Raw genomic sequence first — 17,528 nt, 5'->3', positions numbered from 1 at the left:
AACATTTATTAAACAGGAAAAGATGAAATATATTACAATACTCCTTTACCCACAACTATACCTTTACAGATATATACAGATTTGTAAAGATAACACAAGTTACAAACGCTATCTTATACCCTAATGTTCACAGTAAGTACACAGTCCATGCACCAATAGGCACCCTGTGGTCAGACACACCACGCTCTGAAACCAATTGATAGATGCCACCTCAAAAGCATGCTATAGATCTCTCCTCAACTCCCCCCACATGTTTGTCACACTATGAGCCAACCGGTCTCACTGCACTCCGTCCTTCACACAAGGGTTTCCAATCTCCACTCTCCAAAACCTCGCCTTGGAATCTTCTCCCAAACTGACACCTTCTGTCAGACGCCTTCTGCAAGGGTTTCAAACTCTCCTTCTGATGTTTCTCCCCCTTGGGTCACCACATGAATTCAAGCTGTCTTCCACCCTCTCTCACTGTTGTCACCAGTACCTATGCGTCACATGCCCATAACATTACAGACTTTCAGTTGTCTCTTTGGACCTTCTTGCCTCTTGCAAGCTGTTCTCACTTTAAATCTGCTTTCTGCAGCTTTTGTCTCTTTAAATCTGAAGCTTGGAGCCTTTCTCTTTGCTCCTCACTCTTAACTTCATTAACAGGACCTTTTCGAGGTTCCTGTCCTTCCTTTAACTCGAAGATCTGCTTAGGACTTTCCCCCATTTCTGTCTCACTCCTTTGACCTTGGGACCCTTTTGGTTCTTTTGGGAAATCTGCAGCTCCCTCTCCCAATGTCCAGTCTCTCTGGGGCCTTGGCTTCAAACTGATCTTCAAACTGCTGTTTCTTGAGTTTTTCTGTGTGTCTGTGGGAGAGACCTGCCTCTCTGGACCTCCTGTTGCTAGGTAACAGCCCAATTCTTCTACTCCTGTTTCCTTAACTTAGCTCACAGTCGTAAAAACCCTCATAAGAAATGCAGGCACCTTTATAAAGTAAAACTAAAACTCAATTTGACCTTTCTTAACACACAGACACAGAAATACACATCAAACTTAAACGTTAAAGCTAAAACTCATTGCTAGCACCTACAAATACCAACATAACTTAAACTGTCTTTATTTCCTAACAAGACAGAGTTAGAAAGATTCTTGATTAGCAAAAGGGTGAAGGGTTTTTGGGGGTAGGCGGGAATGTGGGCTTGAGGTTACAATCAGATCAGCCATGATCTTATTGAATGGCGGGGCAGGCTCGAGGGGCCGAGTGGCCTACTCCTGCTCCTAATTCATATGTTCAGACCCCTCATGATTTTGACCACCTCTATCAAATTTCCTCTTCACCAAGGAAAACAGTCCCAACTTCTCCAACCTATCTTCATAATGAAATTCCTCATCCCTGGAACCATTCTCATGAATTTTTTCTGCACTGTCTCCAAAGCCTTCACTACCTTCCTAAAGTGCAGTGATCAGAATTGGATACAATACTCTAACTGAGGCCAAAATAGGTTTTGTACTAGTTCAACGTAGCCTCTTGAGTCTTGAGCCTCACTGACTGCTCAAATGGGATGATTAACAGTCTTTGTTTGTTTGTCTGTCTGTTGCCTGCTCAATCGGGAAGCTTTGGCGCTGTGTAACTTTCTCTCTCGGTCTCCGTTGGCAGGTGATGAGACACCCAGACCACGTCTCGTCCACGGTGCTGCTGTGGGCCCACCACGAGAAGCTGGTCCTGGTCGATCAGTCGGTGGCCTTCCTCGGAGGGCTGGACCTGGCCTACGGGAGGTGGGACGACCAGGAGTATCGCCTCACGGATGTGGGCAATGCCGAGCTGGCCAATCCCACGGTAGACCTGGTATGAGCAACTGCCTCGGTCAGATTTGATTGGTGGCCTTGGGCCTTCTTGTGTTCCCCCTCACAACTTTGTAACATTTTTTTCAAATTCATTCACGGGATGTGGGCATCGCTGGCAAGGCTAACTTTGGCTACCCATCCATAATTGGCCTAGAGAGGGCAGTTAAGAATCCAGGGTCTGGAGTCACATGTAGGCCAGACCAGGTAAGGATGGCAGATTTCCTTCCCTAAAGGACATTAGTGAACCAGATGAGTTTTTACATCAATCGATAATGGTTTCAATTACTGCACTGCAACCATGAAACTAGCTTTTGATCCCAGATTTTTTAAATGATTTGAATTTAAACTTCACCAGTTGTCACAGTGGGATTTGAACCCCTGTCCCCAGAGCATTAGCCTGCGTCTCTTGGATTACCAGTCTAGTAGTTCTCAGGTGCATCTATTTCAATGCAAGGAGTATTGTCGGAAAGGCAAATGAGCTTAGGGCGTGGGATTACGACATTACTGTTATTAGTGAGACTTGGTTGCAGGAGGGGCAGGACTGGCAGCTCAATGTTCCGGGGTTCCGTTGTTTCAGAAGTGATAGAGGGGGAGGGATGAAAGGGGGAGGAGTGGCATTACTAGTCAGGGAAAATATCACAGCTGTGCATAAGCAGGACAGCCCAGAGGACTCGTCTACAGAGGCCATATGGGTGGAGCTGAGGAACGGGAAAGGTGTGACCACACTAATAGGGTTGTATTATAGACCGCCCAATCGTCAGAGAGAATTGGAGGAGCAAATCTGTAGAGAGATAGCAGACCGATGTGAGAAACAGAAAGTTGTGATAGTAGGAGATTTTAACCTTCCAATATTGACTGGGATTCCCATACTATAAAAGGGCTGGATGGCTTGGAGTTTGTCAAATGCGTTCAGGAAAGTTTTCTAAATCAATATATAGAGGTACCAACGAGAGAGGATGCAATACTTGATCTCATATTAGGGAACTAGACAGGTCAGGTGACAGAAGTATGTGTAGGCGAACATTTTGGGTCCAGTGACCACAACGTCATTAGTTTTAAGCTAATTATGGATAAGGATAGGTCTGGTCCTCGAGTTGAGATTCTAAATTGGCGAAAGGCCAATTTTGTGGAACTGAGAAAGGATCTAGGAAGAATGGATTGGGATAAGTTGTTTTCTGGCAAGGATGTGTTCAGTAAGTGAAAGGCATTCAAAGGCGGAATTTTGAGAGTGCAGAGTTTGCATGTTCCTGTCAGGATTAAAGGCAAAGTTAACAGGCACAGGGAACCTTGGTTTTCAAGGGATATTGGCGATCTGGTTAAGAAGAGAGAGGTGTATAGCAGATATAGGCAACAAGGAGCAAATGAGGTACTTGTAGAGTATAGAAAATGTAAGTAAATACTAAAGAAGGAAATCAGGAAGGCAAAAAGAAGATATGAGGTTGCTTTGGCAGATAATGTGAAGGTAAACCCGAAGGGTTTCTACAAGTATATTAAGAGTAAAAGGATAGTAAGGGACACAATTGGTCCCCTTGAAGATCAGGGTGGTCGTCTATGTGTGGAGCCTCACGAGATGGGGGAGATCTTAAACAGTTTTTTTGCATCAGTATTTACTCAGGAAACTGGCATAGTGTATAAGGAAGGAAGGGAAACAAGTAGTAGTTTCATGGAACATATAGAGATTAAAGAGGAGGAGGTGCTTGCTGCCTTACAGCAAATAAAGGTAGATAAATCCCCCGGGCCTGACATGATATTCCCTCGGACCTTGAGGGAGACTAGTGTAGAAATTGCAGGGGCCCTGGCAGAAATATTTAAAATGTCCTTAGCCACGGGTGAGGTGCTGGAGGATTGGAGGGTAGCTCATGTTGTTCCATTGTTTAAAAAAGGCTCTAAAAGTAAACCAGGTAATTACAGGCCAGTGAGCCTGATGTCAGTAGTAGGTAAATTATTGGAAGGTGTTCTGAGAGATCGGATATATAATTATTTGGACAGCCAAGGGCTGATTAAGGATAGTCAGCATGGCTTTGTGCGTGGTAAGTCGTGTTTAACGAACCTTGTAGAGTTTTTCGAGAAGGTTACCAAGAAAGTAGATGAAGGAAAGGCTGTGGATGTTGTCTACATGGACTTTAGTAAGGCCTTTGACAAGGTCCCACATGGAAGGTTAGTTCAGAAGGTTCAGACACTTGATATCCGTGGAGAGGTTGTAAACTGGATTCGAAATTGGCTGTGTGGGAGAAGACAGAGAGTGGTAGTGGATGATTGCTTCTCAGACTGGAGGTCTGTTACTAGTGGTGTGTCTCAGGGATCTGTGCTGGGACCATTGCTGTTTGTTGTCTATATCAATGATTTGGATGATAATGTGGTAAATTGGATCAGCAAATTTGCTGATGACACTAAGATTGGAGGCATTGTGGACAGCGAGGAAGGCTTTCAAAGTTTGCAGAGGAATCTGAACCAACTGGAAAAATGGGCCAGAAAATGGCAGATGGAATTTAATGCGGAAAAGTGTGAGGTGTTACATTTTGGAAAGTCAAACCAAGATAGGACATGCACAGTAAATGGTAGGGCACTGAGGAGTGCGGAGGAACAAAGGGATCTGGGAGTTCAGATACATAGTTCCCTGAAAGTGGCGTCACAGGTAGGCAGGGTTGTAAAGAAAGCTTTTGGCATACTGGCCTTCATAAATCAGAGTATTGAGTATAGGAGTTGGGATGTTGTGGTGAGGTTGTATAAGACATTGGTGAGGCCAACTTTGGAGTATTGTGTGCAGTTCTGGTCACCTAACTACAGGAAGGATATCAGTAAGATTGAGAGAGTGCAGAGATTTACTAGGATGTTGCCGGGTCTTAAGGAGTTGAGTTACAGGAAAAGATTAAACAGGTTAGGACTTTATTCCTTGGAGCGTAGAAGAATGAGGGGAGATATGATAGAAATTTACAAAATTATGAGGGGTATAGACAGAGTAAATGCAAGTAGGCTCTTTCCGCTTAGATTAGGAGAGATAAACACGAGAGGACATGGCTTTAGGGTGAAAGGGGAAAGGTTTAGGGGGAACATTAGGGGGAACTTCTTCACTCAGAGATTGGTGAGAGTGTGGAACGAGCTACCATCTGATGTGGTAAATGCGGGCTCACTCTTAAGCTTTAAGAATAAATTAGATAGATACATGGATGGGAGAAATCTGGACGGTTATGGACTAGGTGCAGGTCAGTGGGACTAGCGGAATAATATTTAGGCACAGACTAGAAGGGCCGAATGGCCTGTTTTCTGTGCTGTAGTGTTCTATGGTTCTATGGTTCTAGACATTACTATTACACCACAATCTCCTGCAGAGGCTGGGCACCAAAGTCATAGGGAACTGGAGGGAACTTTAAGGGAGCAAGGCTCCCTGTCCCCCTCCTGCTCCTCCTCCCCCCACCCCCCACACCCCACACCCCACAGTATCACGAACAGCAATGAGCTCAGTGACCAGATAACCCCTCTCAGTGATGAGGACAGATTAGGATTGCATTCTCTTGAATGTGAAAGATTAAGGGCTGATCTAATTGAGGTGTTTAAGTTGAGCAAAGGGGTTGACAGGACGGACAGAGGCTATTTCCTCTGGTTGCCGAGTTTTGCACCCCTGCCAGTGCAGCACCCCCTTCGTAGTGACACTGCGAGTGTCTGTTGAGATTTTGGGCCCGAGTGTCTGGGAGTGAGACATGAGCCCACCTCTTCGTGACACAGAGGGCAGGGAGTATTTCTCGCAGAGCTCGGGCTGACACACACACATACACACACCCCCATATACGTAAAGCAATGTTGACAAGTTTATTCCCCCAGGTCAGTAATCATAATGAGGCAGAGCCTCTGGAGAAGTTTCCAGAGGGTGAGGGTGCCTGGGTCGAGGAACTGAAGGAATGTCGATCTCACTGCCGGGCGGACTCAACAGACTGCGGCATCGGTGGACAGTTCTGGCTAGGGAAAGATTATTGTAACTTCATTCAGAAGGACTGGGTGGAGTTGGACAAGCCTTTTGAAGGTAAAGCTGATTTTCTATTGGTTAGAATTTGACTGGGTGGAGTTGGACAAGCCTTTGAAAGATAAAGCTAGCTTCCTATTGGTGACTGGGTGGAGCTGGACGAGCCTTACAAAGGTAAAGCTAGCTTATTGGTTAGAATTTTCCTAACATTCTTAGTACAAACATCATTTCACTCCCTGTGCCACAGGTCAAACAGGCACCTCTGTCCATGCTATTACCCACCAGAGTCTCTGAAGACCATCTGTTGGGTTTTTATGGGATATACTTCACAAATCCAATGTTCTAGTCATTAATCCGGTATTCCTAATACAAACTTGAGGACTCGGATACAACGAGGGAAGGACAGTGCCTGAAGAGCTCAGGATGTCCCAAAGTGCTTTAAACCCACCGAAGTGCCTTTGAAGTAAATTCATTGTTGTGTTGTCGGGAAACAAGTCATGATCATTTGAGCACAGCAAGATCCCACATAACACAGTGAGGTCATGACAAGAATTTTTTTTTTCAAAGATGTTGTTTGAGGGATAAATGCAGGCCAGGGTACTGGGGATAACTCCCCTATTTGTGTGCCAATGGAAACCACCTGATCTTTCACATCAACCTAATGGAGGCCTCAATTTGACAGCTCATCTGAAAGACAGCACCTTTTGACAGTGCAGCACTCTCACGGTAGTGCCTTGATCAATGTCACCTTGGATTATGGTGCTCAGATCACAGAGATGGGACATGACCCCTTAGCCTTTGACTCAGGCAATGCTGATGTTTGCAATGACAGGCTAAAACTGATAAAGGAATTTATTTACAAATAAAATAATTACACGGAGCATGTGTCACTTTACTCCAGTAAAGAATCCTTCCTCCACCTATAGATTTCATTGATCGAAGCTCAACTCCACGTATGCCATGGCGTGATATTGGCGTGGTCATCCACGGGGCAGCAGCACGGGATGTGGCACGGCACTTCATACAACGATGGAACTTCACCAAGGTCATATTGCTTTGGCAACAGAAAGGCCAAATATTTGTCAGACATTGATAGAGTTTGCTGTTGACTATTTTGTGTCCTATTTGACCATGAGCCTGAGCTTCTAATTCCACATCCACTCCATCACCAAGACTGCCTGCTTCCTCTCCGTCATCATGCCCCTCTCTGCCTTTGCCTTAGTTCGTCAGCTACTGAAACCCTCATTCTTGACTCTGTTACCTTCAGACTTGATTATTCCAGTGCTCTCCTGGCTGGGCTCCTGTTTTGAATCCTTCATAATCTGAGTCCTGTAATAATCTGTTGTCCATAGCTTAACTCACACAAAGTTCTGTTCACCCATCACGCCTCTGGTCATTGATTTACATTGGCTCCCAGTCTGCCAATGCCACTGCTGTATGCTGAAATCCCACCATGGTCTTACCCAGGCCTGTGTCTGTAACCTCCTTCATCCCTACAAGACCTCTGCGCCCCTCCAATTCTGATCCTCCGATTTTTATGATCCTCCCTCATATGTGGCTCTGATAGCTCTCCCCCGAAGCACTTCTTGCCATGTTAAAGGCGCTTTGTAAATGCAATTAGATCATGCCTGATCTGCCCCTCAACTCCATCTCCCTTCCCTGGTTCCCTATTTCTCTTCCCTGGTTCCCTATCTTTCTATGCCTTGTCTCTCAAAATCGGTCATACAATTAAAGAACAGTACAGTGCAGGCTGGAAGTAAGCCACTTGGCCCATCGAATCTATGCTGGCTCATTTCAAGGGCAACCCAGTTAGCTCTGACTCCATCTCTATACCCCTGATATTTTACTTTCCTTTAACTATTCTTCCAGTTTCCTTTTGCAAGCTACCATTAAATCTGTAACCATTGGGGAACACAAGGTTAGCCTGCAGGTGCAGCAAGCAATGAGGCAGGTAAATGGCATATTGGCCTTTATTATAAGGAGAGTGGAGTACAGGAATAAAGAAGTCTTGCGTTGGAATTTGGTGAGACCACACCTGGAATACTGGGTGCAGCTCCTGTAAATCGGTCCCTGGGCTGAGGGGGATGTTCTATGATGAGAGGCTGAGTAAATTCGGTCTGTATTTTTTTGGAGTTTAGAACAATGATCTCATTGAAACGTACATCATTCTGAAGGGGTTTGACAGGGGGGGACGCTGAGAGATTGAGTCACTCCCCCCCACCCCCAGGCTGGGGAGTTTAGAACACGGGGGGCACAGTCTCAGGATAAGGAACCGATCATTTAGGGATGGAGATTTGGAGAGATTTCTTCACTCAAAGGGTTGTGAATCTTTAGAATTCTCTACACCAGAGGGTTGTGGATGCTCCAACATTGACTACATTTTACATAAAAACAAAGAAACTAGGAGCAGGAGCAGGCCATTTGGCCCTTCGAGACTGCTCTGCCATTCATCATGATCATGGCTGATCATCCAACTCAATAGCTGCTCCCGCTTTCTCCTCATACCCTTTGATCACTTTCGCCCCAAGAGCTACGTCTAACTCCTTCTTGAAAACATACAATGTTTTGGCCTCAACTACTTTCTGTGGTAACGAATTCCACAGACTCACCACTCTCTGGGTGAAGAAATTTCTCCTCATCTCAGTCCTAAATGGTCTACCCCATATCCTCAGACTGTGACCCCTGGTTTTGGACTCCCCCACCATTGGGAACATCCTTCCTGCCTCTATCCTGTCTAATCCTGTTAGAATTTTATAGGTTTCTATGAGATCTCCCCTCATTCTTCTGAACTCCAGCGAATATAATCCTAATCCACTCAATCTCTCCTCATATGTCAGTCCCCCATCCCAGGATGGGGATAGACAGATTTTTTGGTCTTTCAGGAGATTAAGAGATATGGGGAGTGGGCGGGAAAGTGGAGGTGAAGCCCAAGATCAGCCATGATTGGATTGAATTGTGGAGCAGGCTCGATGGGCTGAATGGTCTACTCCTGCTCCTATTCCTTGTATTCTTGTGTTCACCATCCTATCAGGCAGTGAATTCCAAATCCTAACTACTCGTTGCTTTAAAAAAAGCCCATTGGTTATTTTTTCCCTAAATCTGGTTATTAACTTGCAGCCACAAGAAACACTTTCTCTTTATTAATTCGATCTAAACCCTTTGTAATTTAAATGTAGTCTCCTAGGCCCAAATATCTTCAGCTGCTTCATCAATGTCCTTCCTTCTATAATAAGGTCAGATGTGGGGATGTTCACTGATGATTGCACAATGTTCAGCACCATTCGCGACTCCTCAGATACTGAAGCAGTCCATGTCCAAATGCAGCAAGACCTGGACAATATCCAGGCTTGGGCTGACAAGTGGCAAGTAACATTCGCACCACACAAGTGTCAGGCAATGACCATCTCCAACAAGAGAGAATCTAACCATATCTCCTTGACATTCAATCGTATTACCATCACGGAATCCCTCACCATTAACATCCTGGGGATTATCATTGACCAGAAACTGAACTGGACCAGCCATATAAATACAGTGTCTACAAGAGCAGGTCAGAGGCTGGGAATCCTGTAGCGAGTTATTCACCTCCTAACTCTCCAAAGCCTGTCCACCATCTACAAGGCACAAGTCAGAAGTGTGATGGAATACTCTCCACTTGCCTGGATGAGTGCAGCTCCCACAACACTCAAGGAGCTTGACACCATCCAGGACAAAGCAGCCCACTTAATTGGCAGCCCATCCACAAACATTCACTCCCTCCACCACCGAGGCACAGTAGCAGCAGTGTGTACCATCTACAAGATGCATTGCAGCAACTCAACAAGGCTCCTTCGACAGCACCTTCCAAACCCACGACCTCTACCACCTAGAAGGTCAAGGGCATCAGATGCATGGGAAGACCACTGCCTCCAAGTTCCCCTCCAAGCCACTCACCATCCTGACTTGGAAATATATCACCGTTCCTTCACTATGTCAAAATCCTTCCTAACAGCACTGTGGGTGTACCTACACCACAGGGACTGCAGCGGTTCAAGAAGGCAGCACACCACCACCTTCTCAAGGGCAATTAGGGATGGGAAATAAATGCTGGCCCAGCCAGTGACACCCACAACCCATGAAGGAATATTAAAAAAAACACCTCGATGAATCTCCTCTTAGCCTTCTCTGTTTGAAGGGGAGCGTTTTCCCAGACCATCCAAGTAACTGTGATCCCTCATTCCTGGAATCATTTTAGTAAATATTTCCTGACTGTTTTCCAAAGCTTCACATCCTTCCCAAAGTGCTGTGTCCAGAATTAGTGTTTTATGTCAGTCTAGCATTGTTTCATAATGATGGAGATTAACTGGTTATCAACTAAGCCAGCCCACTGAAGCAGAAAATATGTTGACAGGAGAGTTGGAAATGTTCTAACCCAAAATATTATCTTCAATTTCCAGACTGTGAAACCCAAGTACAAACCCTCATGCTATCCTTATCTGTTGCCAAAATCCCACACCACCACAGACAGACTTCCGTTTGTCATTCCAGGCTCTGTTCCAGCCAATGTTCAGGTGAGCAACAAAGACCAGAAGCATGCATGAAGCTCATCTGCTCCTGCTTGAGAATTGCTGAAAAGAGAGACAGGTTGCCCAAGTTTTCCATCTTACGCTCATCAGGACAAACACAAGAATACCAAATTTCAAACAATCACAACAATTTATACTGCAGGAGTGGAATGTGCTGATTGGTTGGCAAGTTGACTCTGATTGGCTGAGATGTTGCCATGGCGAAAACAACAGGGAATTCTTGGCTCCAGGGTAATTTGAAAGTCTGTGTTTGTTGCCAATGCCTGCACATGTGCAGTTGTATGCGCACAGGGCAGGGGACAATGTGTAACAGGCCACACACGCGGTCATCACCTGCACTAAATTTTCAAAGATTACGGCACCGGCAGCATCGAGTCAACAGCTTCCATCCACAGCTCATCCCAAACCTCACCGACAGGGCGCGTGGCAAATGGGACCCACTCCATCCGCCCGTCCTCAACCCCAACCCCCAATTAAAATAAATTGGTGCCTTTTTAGAAATGTATTGAAAGATGAAGAAATGGCAGGGGAGAGGGAGGGAAAGCAGGAGAAGCAGAGACAGGGAAATGGCCACACCCCGAGTGCCTGCTCGCCAGAGGGATCAGGAAGTGTGGCATTGCCTGAAATTTCAGACCCGCCATTTAACTCGTGCCACGAGATTCTCCACCTGGCTGCATTATATTTTTTTTCCTGGGGTTAATCACTTTGAGGGTATAGGGTCAATGAAATAAGATTCATTATTAAAAGTTTGAGGACAGCCGAAAAGAAGCTGTCACCATTTGAGGGTGGATTTGTGTCTTTTGCAAATGATGTCATTGGATTCTGCGTATGCGCAGACAGGTATGGGTGGCCATCATTCATTGGCAGGAGATGCAGTGACTCAAAAAAGGCACAAGGCTTGATCATATGCCTTTTGTTTGCAAAGAGCAGATCCTTGTGTATAAGATCATAGGAAATAGGCACAGGAGTAGGCCATTCAGCCCCTCAAACCTACTCTGCCATTCAGTAAGACCATGGCTGATCTGATTGTTGCCTTCCACTTTCTTGTCTGCCCCCCACCCCCCCATAACCCTCGACTCCCTTGTCAAAATCTGTCTAACCCAGCCTTGACTATATTCAGTGACCTAGCCTCCACTGCTCACTGGGGAAGAGAATTCCAAATGCTAATGACCCTCTGAGAGGAGAGGAATGAATGTTCTCTGCAAACTGAAGGAATATGTTCATGACTTACCCGGGAGCTTGGGGAGCCTATCATTCTCCACTGCTTTCTCCATGGCAATGCCTCAACCAATCAGAGTTGACTTGCCAACCAATCAGCATCCTCTGCTCCTGTAGTATAAATTGTTGTGATTGTTTGAAATTTGTGTTTGACGTGATGAGTGCAAGATGAAAAGCTTCTGCAACATGTCTTCCTCTTCAACAATACTTAAGTTCTGTACTATCAAGCAACTGCTCCTGTTTGTTTAACACATCTGACAAATCTACATCAGTGTCACCGAAGCAAGAACAAATACAGCAGCAAAAGTTTCAAAGGCATTCATTATTTCCCCGCAATCCTACAGATGCTCAGGAGACAAAGTTGTTTGTACAGTCTGGGTGTCAGCTGCGGTTCATTGGGTATCATGATACTCTCTGAGCCAAAAGGTCAAGAGTTTGACTCTCACCCCAGAGAATCCTGGCCGACACTTGCGCTGCAGTTCTGAGGGAGTGCTGCACTGTCAGGGGTGCCGTCTTTCAGAGGAGGTCGCCATCTCAGGTGGATGTAAAAGATCCCAGGGCCACTATTTGGAGGAAGAGTTGGGGTGCTTTCCAATCGGGGAATGCTAGGCCTCATGGCCTAGAAAGTTGGAGACTTTCCCAATGGTGGGTGAATGGAAGAGTGGGGGAATTGGCTAGGGTCAGACCAGGGTCAGAGAAATACAGAATTTTTGAAGAGTTGAATGGCTGGAGGAGGTTAAAAAAATAAGGGCTATTGAGAGCTAATGAGTTAGAATGGGGCAGAACTTACCAAAATCTGAATGTACAGTAAGCTTAACGAGTTTCTGAACTGCAGCAAACAGAACTCATGACTGGAATTTATTTGTTCCTGGGACATGGGTGTCACTAGTTAAACATTTATTACCCATCCCTCCTCATCCAGACGGCATTGCAGTAGGTTGGTTTGTATGTCAATGGTTTCTGATGGTCACCATCAGACTTTTATTTCCAGATTTTCTATTGAAATCAAATTCCATCAGCTGCCATGGTGGGATTTGAACCCAGTTCCCCAGAGAATTACCCTGGGTTCTCTGGAATACCAGTCCAATACCACTACACCACCATCTTCCAATAAAAGCAAAATGCAGTCAGTGGGGGATAATTATTCAAATAGAAGATTAGGGAGGGGGGAGTGTGGGTGGGGGAGAGGGGAGTGTGGGGGGGAGGGGGGAGGGGGGAGTGTGGTGGGGAGGGGGCAGTGTGGGGGGGAGGGGGGAGTGTGGGGGGAGGGGGAGGGGGGATTGTGGAGGGAGGGGGAGAGGGGGAGGGGGAGTGTGGGGGGGAGGGGGGAGTGTGGTGGGGAGGGGGGAGTGTGGGGGGAGGGGGAGTGTGGTGGAGAGGGGGAGGGGGGATTGTGGGGGAGGGGGAAGGGGGAGAGGGGGAGGGGGATTGTGGGGGGAGGGGGGAGAGGAGGAGGGGGAGTGTGGGGGGGAGTGGTGGACAAATCGAGGTGTTTAAGATTGGAGGATTTGACAGGATAAGAAGGAAAGAGAAAGACTTGTGTCTGTGTTGGGCTTTTCACGACTGCAGGACGTCACAAAGTGCTTCACAGCCAATGAAATGCTTTTGAAGAGCAGTCGCTGTTGTAATGCAAGGAAAACTGCAGCCAATTGTTCACACAGCAAGATCCCACAAACAGCAACTGTTCTTGTGATTTTGGCTGAGGGATAAATGTTGGTCAGGACCCCAGGGAGAGCGAATGGGTCTTTTCTGCCCACCAGACCTTGGCTTAACTTCTAGATAGAGAGAAGCTATTTCCTTGGGGGGAGGGAGGATGGGGGAGGGGGGAGTCCAGGACAAGGGGGCAGAGCCTTAAAATTCGAGACAGGCCGTTTAGGGGTGATGTCAGGAAGCGCTTCACACAAAGGGGAGTGGAAATGAGGAACCTTCTTCCACAATCACCACAGCCCAAAAAAAGCTGTTGAGGTTGAGGGGGATCAATTCGAAATGTGAAAACTGGAATTGATAGGTTTTCGATGGGTAAGGGGATTAAGGGCTGCAGAATCGAGAAGGGTAGATGAAGTTACGGTAGAGATCAGATGTGATCTAATTGCATGACAGAACAGGCTCGAGGGGCTGAATGGCCTCCTCCTGTTTTTTTTTCCCCCATTTAATCAGTCCATTTGGATTGGGGCATTGGTTGCTGACCATATCTGGCCTGGCCAAAATAGATTGGACTCCTCTCCATTTTGTCGTTGAGAGGGTTCCCATCTGATATGGAAGGATTCACAGCTACTGCCAGGGTCCAAAGGTCAGAGCCACTTCAGAATGGGTGTAAAATAATGAATTGATTTTTAAAACATAGTTTCCCTCTTTCAGGTCCTCCGATCAGTGGAATGTTGGTCTGCAGGTTCAAGTGAACATTCCATCTACAACGCCTACCTGCAAGTGATCCGAGACAGTCAGTATTTTGTGTACATTGAGGTAAAACCCATTGCCAGCAAGCACTTGATCAGTGTATTCGGGTCCTCTGCCCAGCGATTGCTGCATAGAATTTTACAACACAGTAACAGGCCATTCTGCAGATGATACAAAACTTGGAAACATTGTGAACCATGAGGAGGACCGTGTAGAACTTCAAAAGGACACAGACAAGTTGGTGGAGTGGGCAGAGAGGTGGCAGATGAAGTTCATTGCAGACAAATGTGAAGTGATTCATTTTGGTAGGAAGAACATGGAGAGACATTGTAAAATAAAGGGTTCAATTCTAAAGGGGGTGCAGGAGCAGAGAGACCTGGGTGTATATGTGCATAAGACATTGAAGGTAGCAGGACAGGCTGAGAGAGTGGTTAATAGAATACATGGCATCCTGGAGAGACATAGAATACAACAGCAAGGAGGTTATGTTGAACTTGTATAAGACATTACTTCAGCCTCAGCTGGAGTATTGTGTACAGTTCTGGGCACTACACTTTAGGAAGGATGTGGAAGCATTGGAAATAGTGCAGAAAAGAATGGTTCCAGGGATGAGGAACTTCAGTAATGAAGATAGATTAGAGAAGTTGAGACTGTTTTCCTAGGAGAATAGAAGGTTAAGAGGAGATTTGACAGAGGTGTTCAAAGATCACGAGGGGTCTGAACAGAGTAGATAGGGAGAAAGTGTTCCCATTGGCTGAAGGATCGAGAACCAGAGGACACCAATTTTAAAGTAATTGGCTATAGAAGCAAAAATAATATGAGAAAAAATGTTTTCATACAGTGTGATTAGTGCACTACCTGAGAGTTGGTGGAGACAGGGTCAAGCGAAGCATTCAGAAGGGAATTAGACTGTTATCTGAAAAGGAAGAATGTGCAGGGTTACAGGGAGAAGGCAGGGTAAAAGTAAATTGCTCATTTGGAGAGCCGGTGCAGACACAATGGGCCGAATGGCTTCCTTCTGCACTGTAACGACTCTGTGATTCTGCTCAACAGTTCTCTACCACTCCACAAGGCACGAGTCAGGAGTGTGATGAAATACTCTCCACTTGACTGGATGAGTGCTGTTCCAACAACACTCGAGAAGCTTGACACCATCTAGGACAAAGCAGCCCCGCTTGATTGGCACCACATCCACAAACATTCACTCCCTCCACCACCGACGAACAGAAGCATCAGTTTGTGTACCATCTACAAGATGCACTGCAAGAACTCACCAAGGCTCCTTTGACAGCACCTCCCAAACCCACAACCACTACCATCTAGAAGGACAAGGGCAGCAGACACATGGGAACCCCACCACCTGGAAATTCCCCTCCAAGTCACACACCATCCTGACTTGGAAATATATCAGCCGTTCCTTCATTGTCGCTGGGTCAAAATCCTGGAACTCCCTCCCTAACAGCACTGTGGGTGCACCTACACCACATGGACTGCAGCGGTTCAAGAAGGCAACTCACCACCATCTTCTCAAGGGGCAGTTAGGGATGGGCAATAAATGCTGGGCCCAGCCAGTGAAGCCCATATCCCGAGACCCCAAGAATGAATAATTAAAACAAAACTGAGTTTGTGCTCAATGAAGAATTGGATGGCTGGGGCCAAGTTGAACATGTCTGGGGAGGATGGGGAGACAGGGAGTAGGTGAGGAACTCTCGCTGGCTTTATACCACTCACCCTCAAGCATCCCACAAACTGCTTGGTGGGGATCTGTTCACACGTCTCTTACCCTACCCCGACTCATTTGTCATGCATGTGTTTTACCTCCTTGCTTGTGTCTCTGCCCGTTTCCTCTCAGAATCAGTTCTTCATCACCTGTACTGATGACGGCAGTGTCTCTAACCAGATCGGAGATGTTATTGTGGAAAGAATTCTCAAAGCACACAGGTGAGGTCTTAAAAGTGCAAATTCTCTGACGCCTGCCCCCCCTCCCCCCCCCCCACCCGACCCCTAAAGCCCCCAACACTCCCTCCTCCCCGGCCCCACCCCGCAGGGGAACGTGAGCCTCTGGATGACTTTGTGTGAATGCTGGATGTTAGTCCAGTATGGAACACGAGTTCATTGAGAAAGTAGGGCTCAGTGACCAGAGAACCTCCAATGTTTCAAGCGTGAAGATCTGATATTGACACCAATTTTCGACTTGGTTTAGTTCACCTTGGCCTCGCCCCTGCCCCCCACCCAATCTCTGTAACCTCCCCCAGCCCCACAGCCCTCCGAGATCTCTGCGCTCCTCCAATTCCGACCACCTGAGCATCCCCCGATTCCCATCACTCCACCATTAGCAGCCATGCCTTCAGCTGCTGAAGCCCAATGATCCCTCCCTAAGCCTCTCCACCTCTCTGTGTCTTCTCCTTTAAAATGTTCCTTAAAACTTTGACTGAACTTAGTCTTGTGCGTGAGACTTGTTGTGGGCTTCAATAGGGTCCTGTTCTTTCAATAATGTTGAGCATAAACCTTTAGCCCTTTCTTGTAGCTCATCACTTTTCCCTTTTAGGTCAAGACCAGGGCCCAGATAAACCAAAATCACCTGTTGACCTCCTCAAAGTAACTTCTCTCACTCTCCACTTCTGAGATTCTGGGGGTTACCATTGACCAGAAACTGAACTGGACTAGCCATATAAATACTGTGGTTACAAGAGCAGGTCAGAGGCTGGGATCCTGTGGCGAGTAACTCACCTCCTGACTCCCCAAAGCCTATCCACCATCTACAAGGCACAAGTCAGGAGTGTGTTGGAATATTCCCCACTTGCCTAGATGAGTGCAGCTCCCACAACACTCAAGAAACTCGACACCATCCAGGACAAAGCAGCCCCGCTTGATTGGCACACCATCCACAAACATTCACTCCCTCCACCACCGACGCACAGTAGCAGCAGTGTGTGTACCATCTACAAGATGCACTGCAGGAATTCACCAAGGCTCCTTCAACAGCACCTTCCAAACCCACGACCACTACCATCTAGAAGGACAAGGGCATCAGACACATGGGAACATCACCACCTGGAAGTTCCCCTCCAAGTCACACACCACCCTAACTTGGAAATATATCGGCCGTTCCTTCACTGTCGCTGGGTCAAAATCCTGGAACTCCGTCCCTAACAGCACTGTGGGTGTACCTACACCACATGGACTGCAGCGGTTCAAGAAGGCAGCTCACCACCACCTTCTCAAGGGGCAATTAGGGATGGGCAATAAATGCTGGCCAAACCCATTGAATCATCCTGAAATCCAAGTATCTATGAGTGGGTGTTGTGTAGGGGTCTCACTGTGCTGTTCCAATGCAGTGGCGTGGGGGATGATGCAATTATTTCATTCCGGTCCTCACTGAAAATGACCATTGTTTCTTTTTCTTAATTTCTCCAGAACAAAGAAGAGATTCCGTGTGTACATCGTCATTCCGTTGTTACCTGGTTTTCAAGGAGACATAACAACCGGTGGTGGGAATTCCATCCAGACTATCCTGCACTTTACATTCCGGTAAACCTGGAATCAGTGGGAGCGATCTATTTTA

General features: G+C 46.6%; 1 protein-coding gene across 7 annotated transcripts in view; it reads left to right on the top strand.

Moving 5' to 3' along the window:
- The window catches only part of LOC121272302 (phospholipase D2-like), a 137,538-nt gene that overhangs the window by 104,938 nt on the left and 15,072 nt on the right, over positions 1-17,528 (top strand). For all 7 annotated transcript variants that reach the window (XR_005941869.1, XM_041178895.1, XM_041178893.1 and 4 more), the window contains 7 exons: positions 1,638-1,826; positions 5,645-5,843; positions 6,710-6,828; positions 10,220-10,333; positions 13,925-14,029; positions 15,816-15,904; positions 17,381-17,494. Coding sequence is in view for 6 of the 7 variants with exons in the window: in XM_041178895.1 (XP_041034829.1) it covers positions 1,638-1,826; positions 5,645-5,843; positions 6,710-6,828; positions 10,220-10,333; positions 13,925-14,029; positions 15,816-15,904; positions 17,381-17,494 (929 nt within the window). In the remaining variant the exon portion in view is untranslated. The remainder of the gene's footprint in view (positions 1-1,637; positions 1,827-5,644; positions 5,844-6,709; positions 6,829-10,219; positions 10,334-13,924; positions 14,030-15,815; positions 15,905-17,380; positions 17,495-17,528) is intronic.

The sequence above is a fragment of the Carcharodon carcharias genome, chromosome 33 (genome assembly GCF_017639515.1).
Source record: "Carcharodon carcharias isolate sCarCar2 chromosome 33, sCarCar2.pri, whole genome shotgun sequence".
Lineage (NCBI taxonomy): Eukaryota > Metazoa > Chordata > Chondrichthyes > Lamniformes > Lamnidae > Carcharodon > Carcharodon carcharias.
This window is presented reverse-complemented; position numbering and strand designations above follow the sequence as displayed.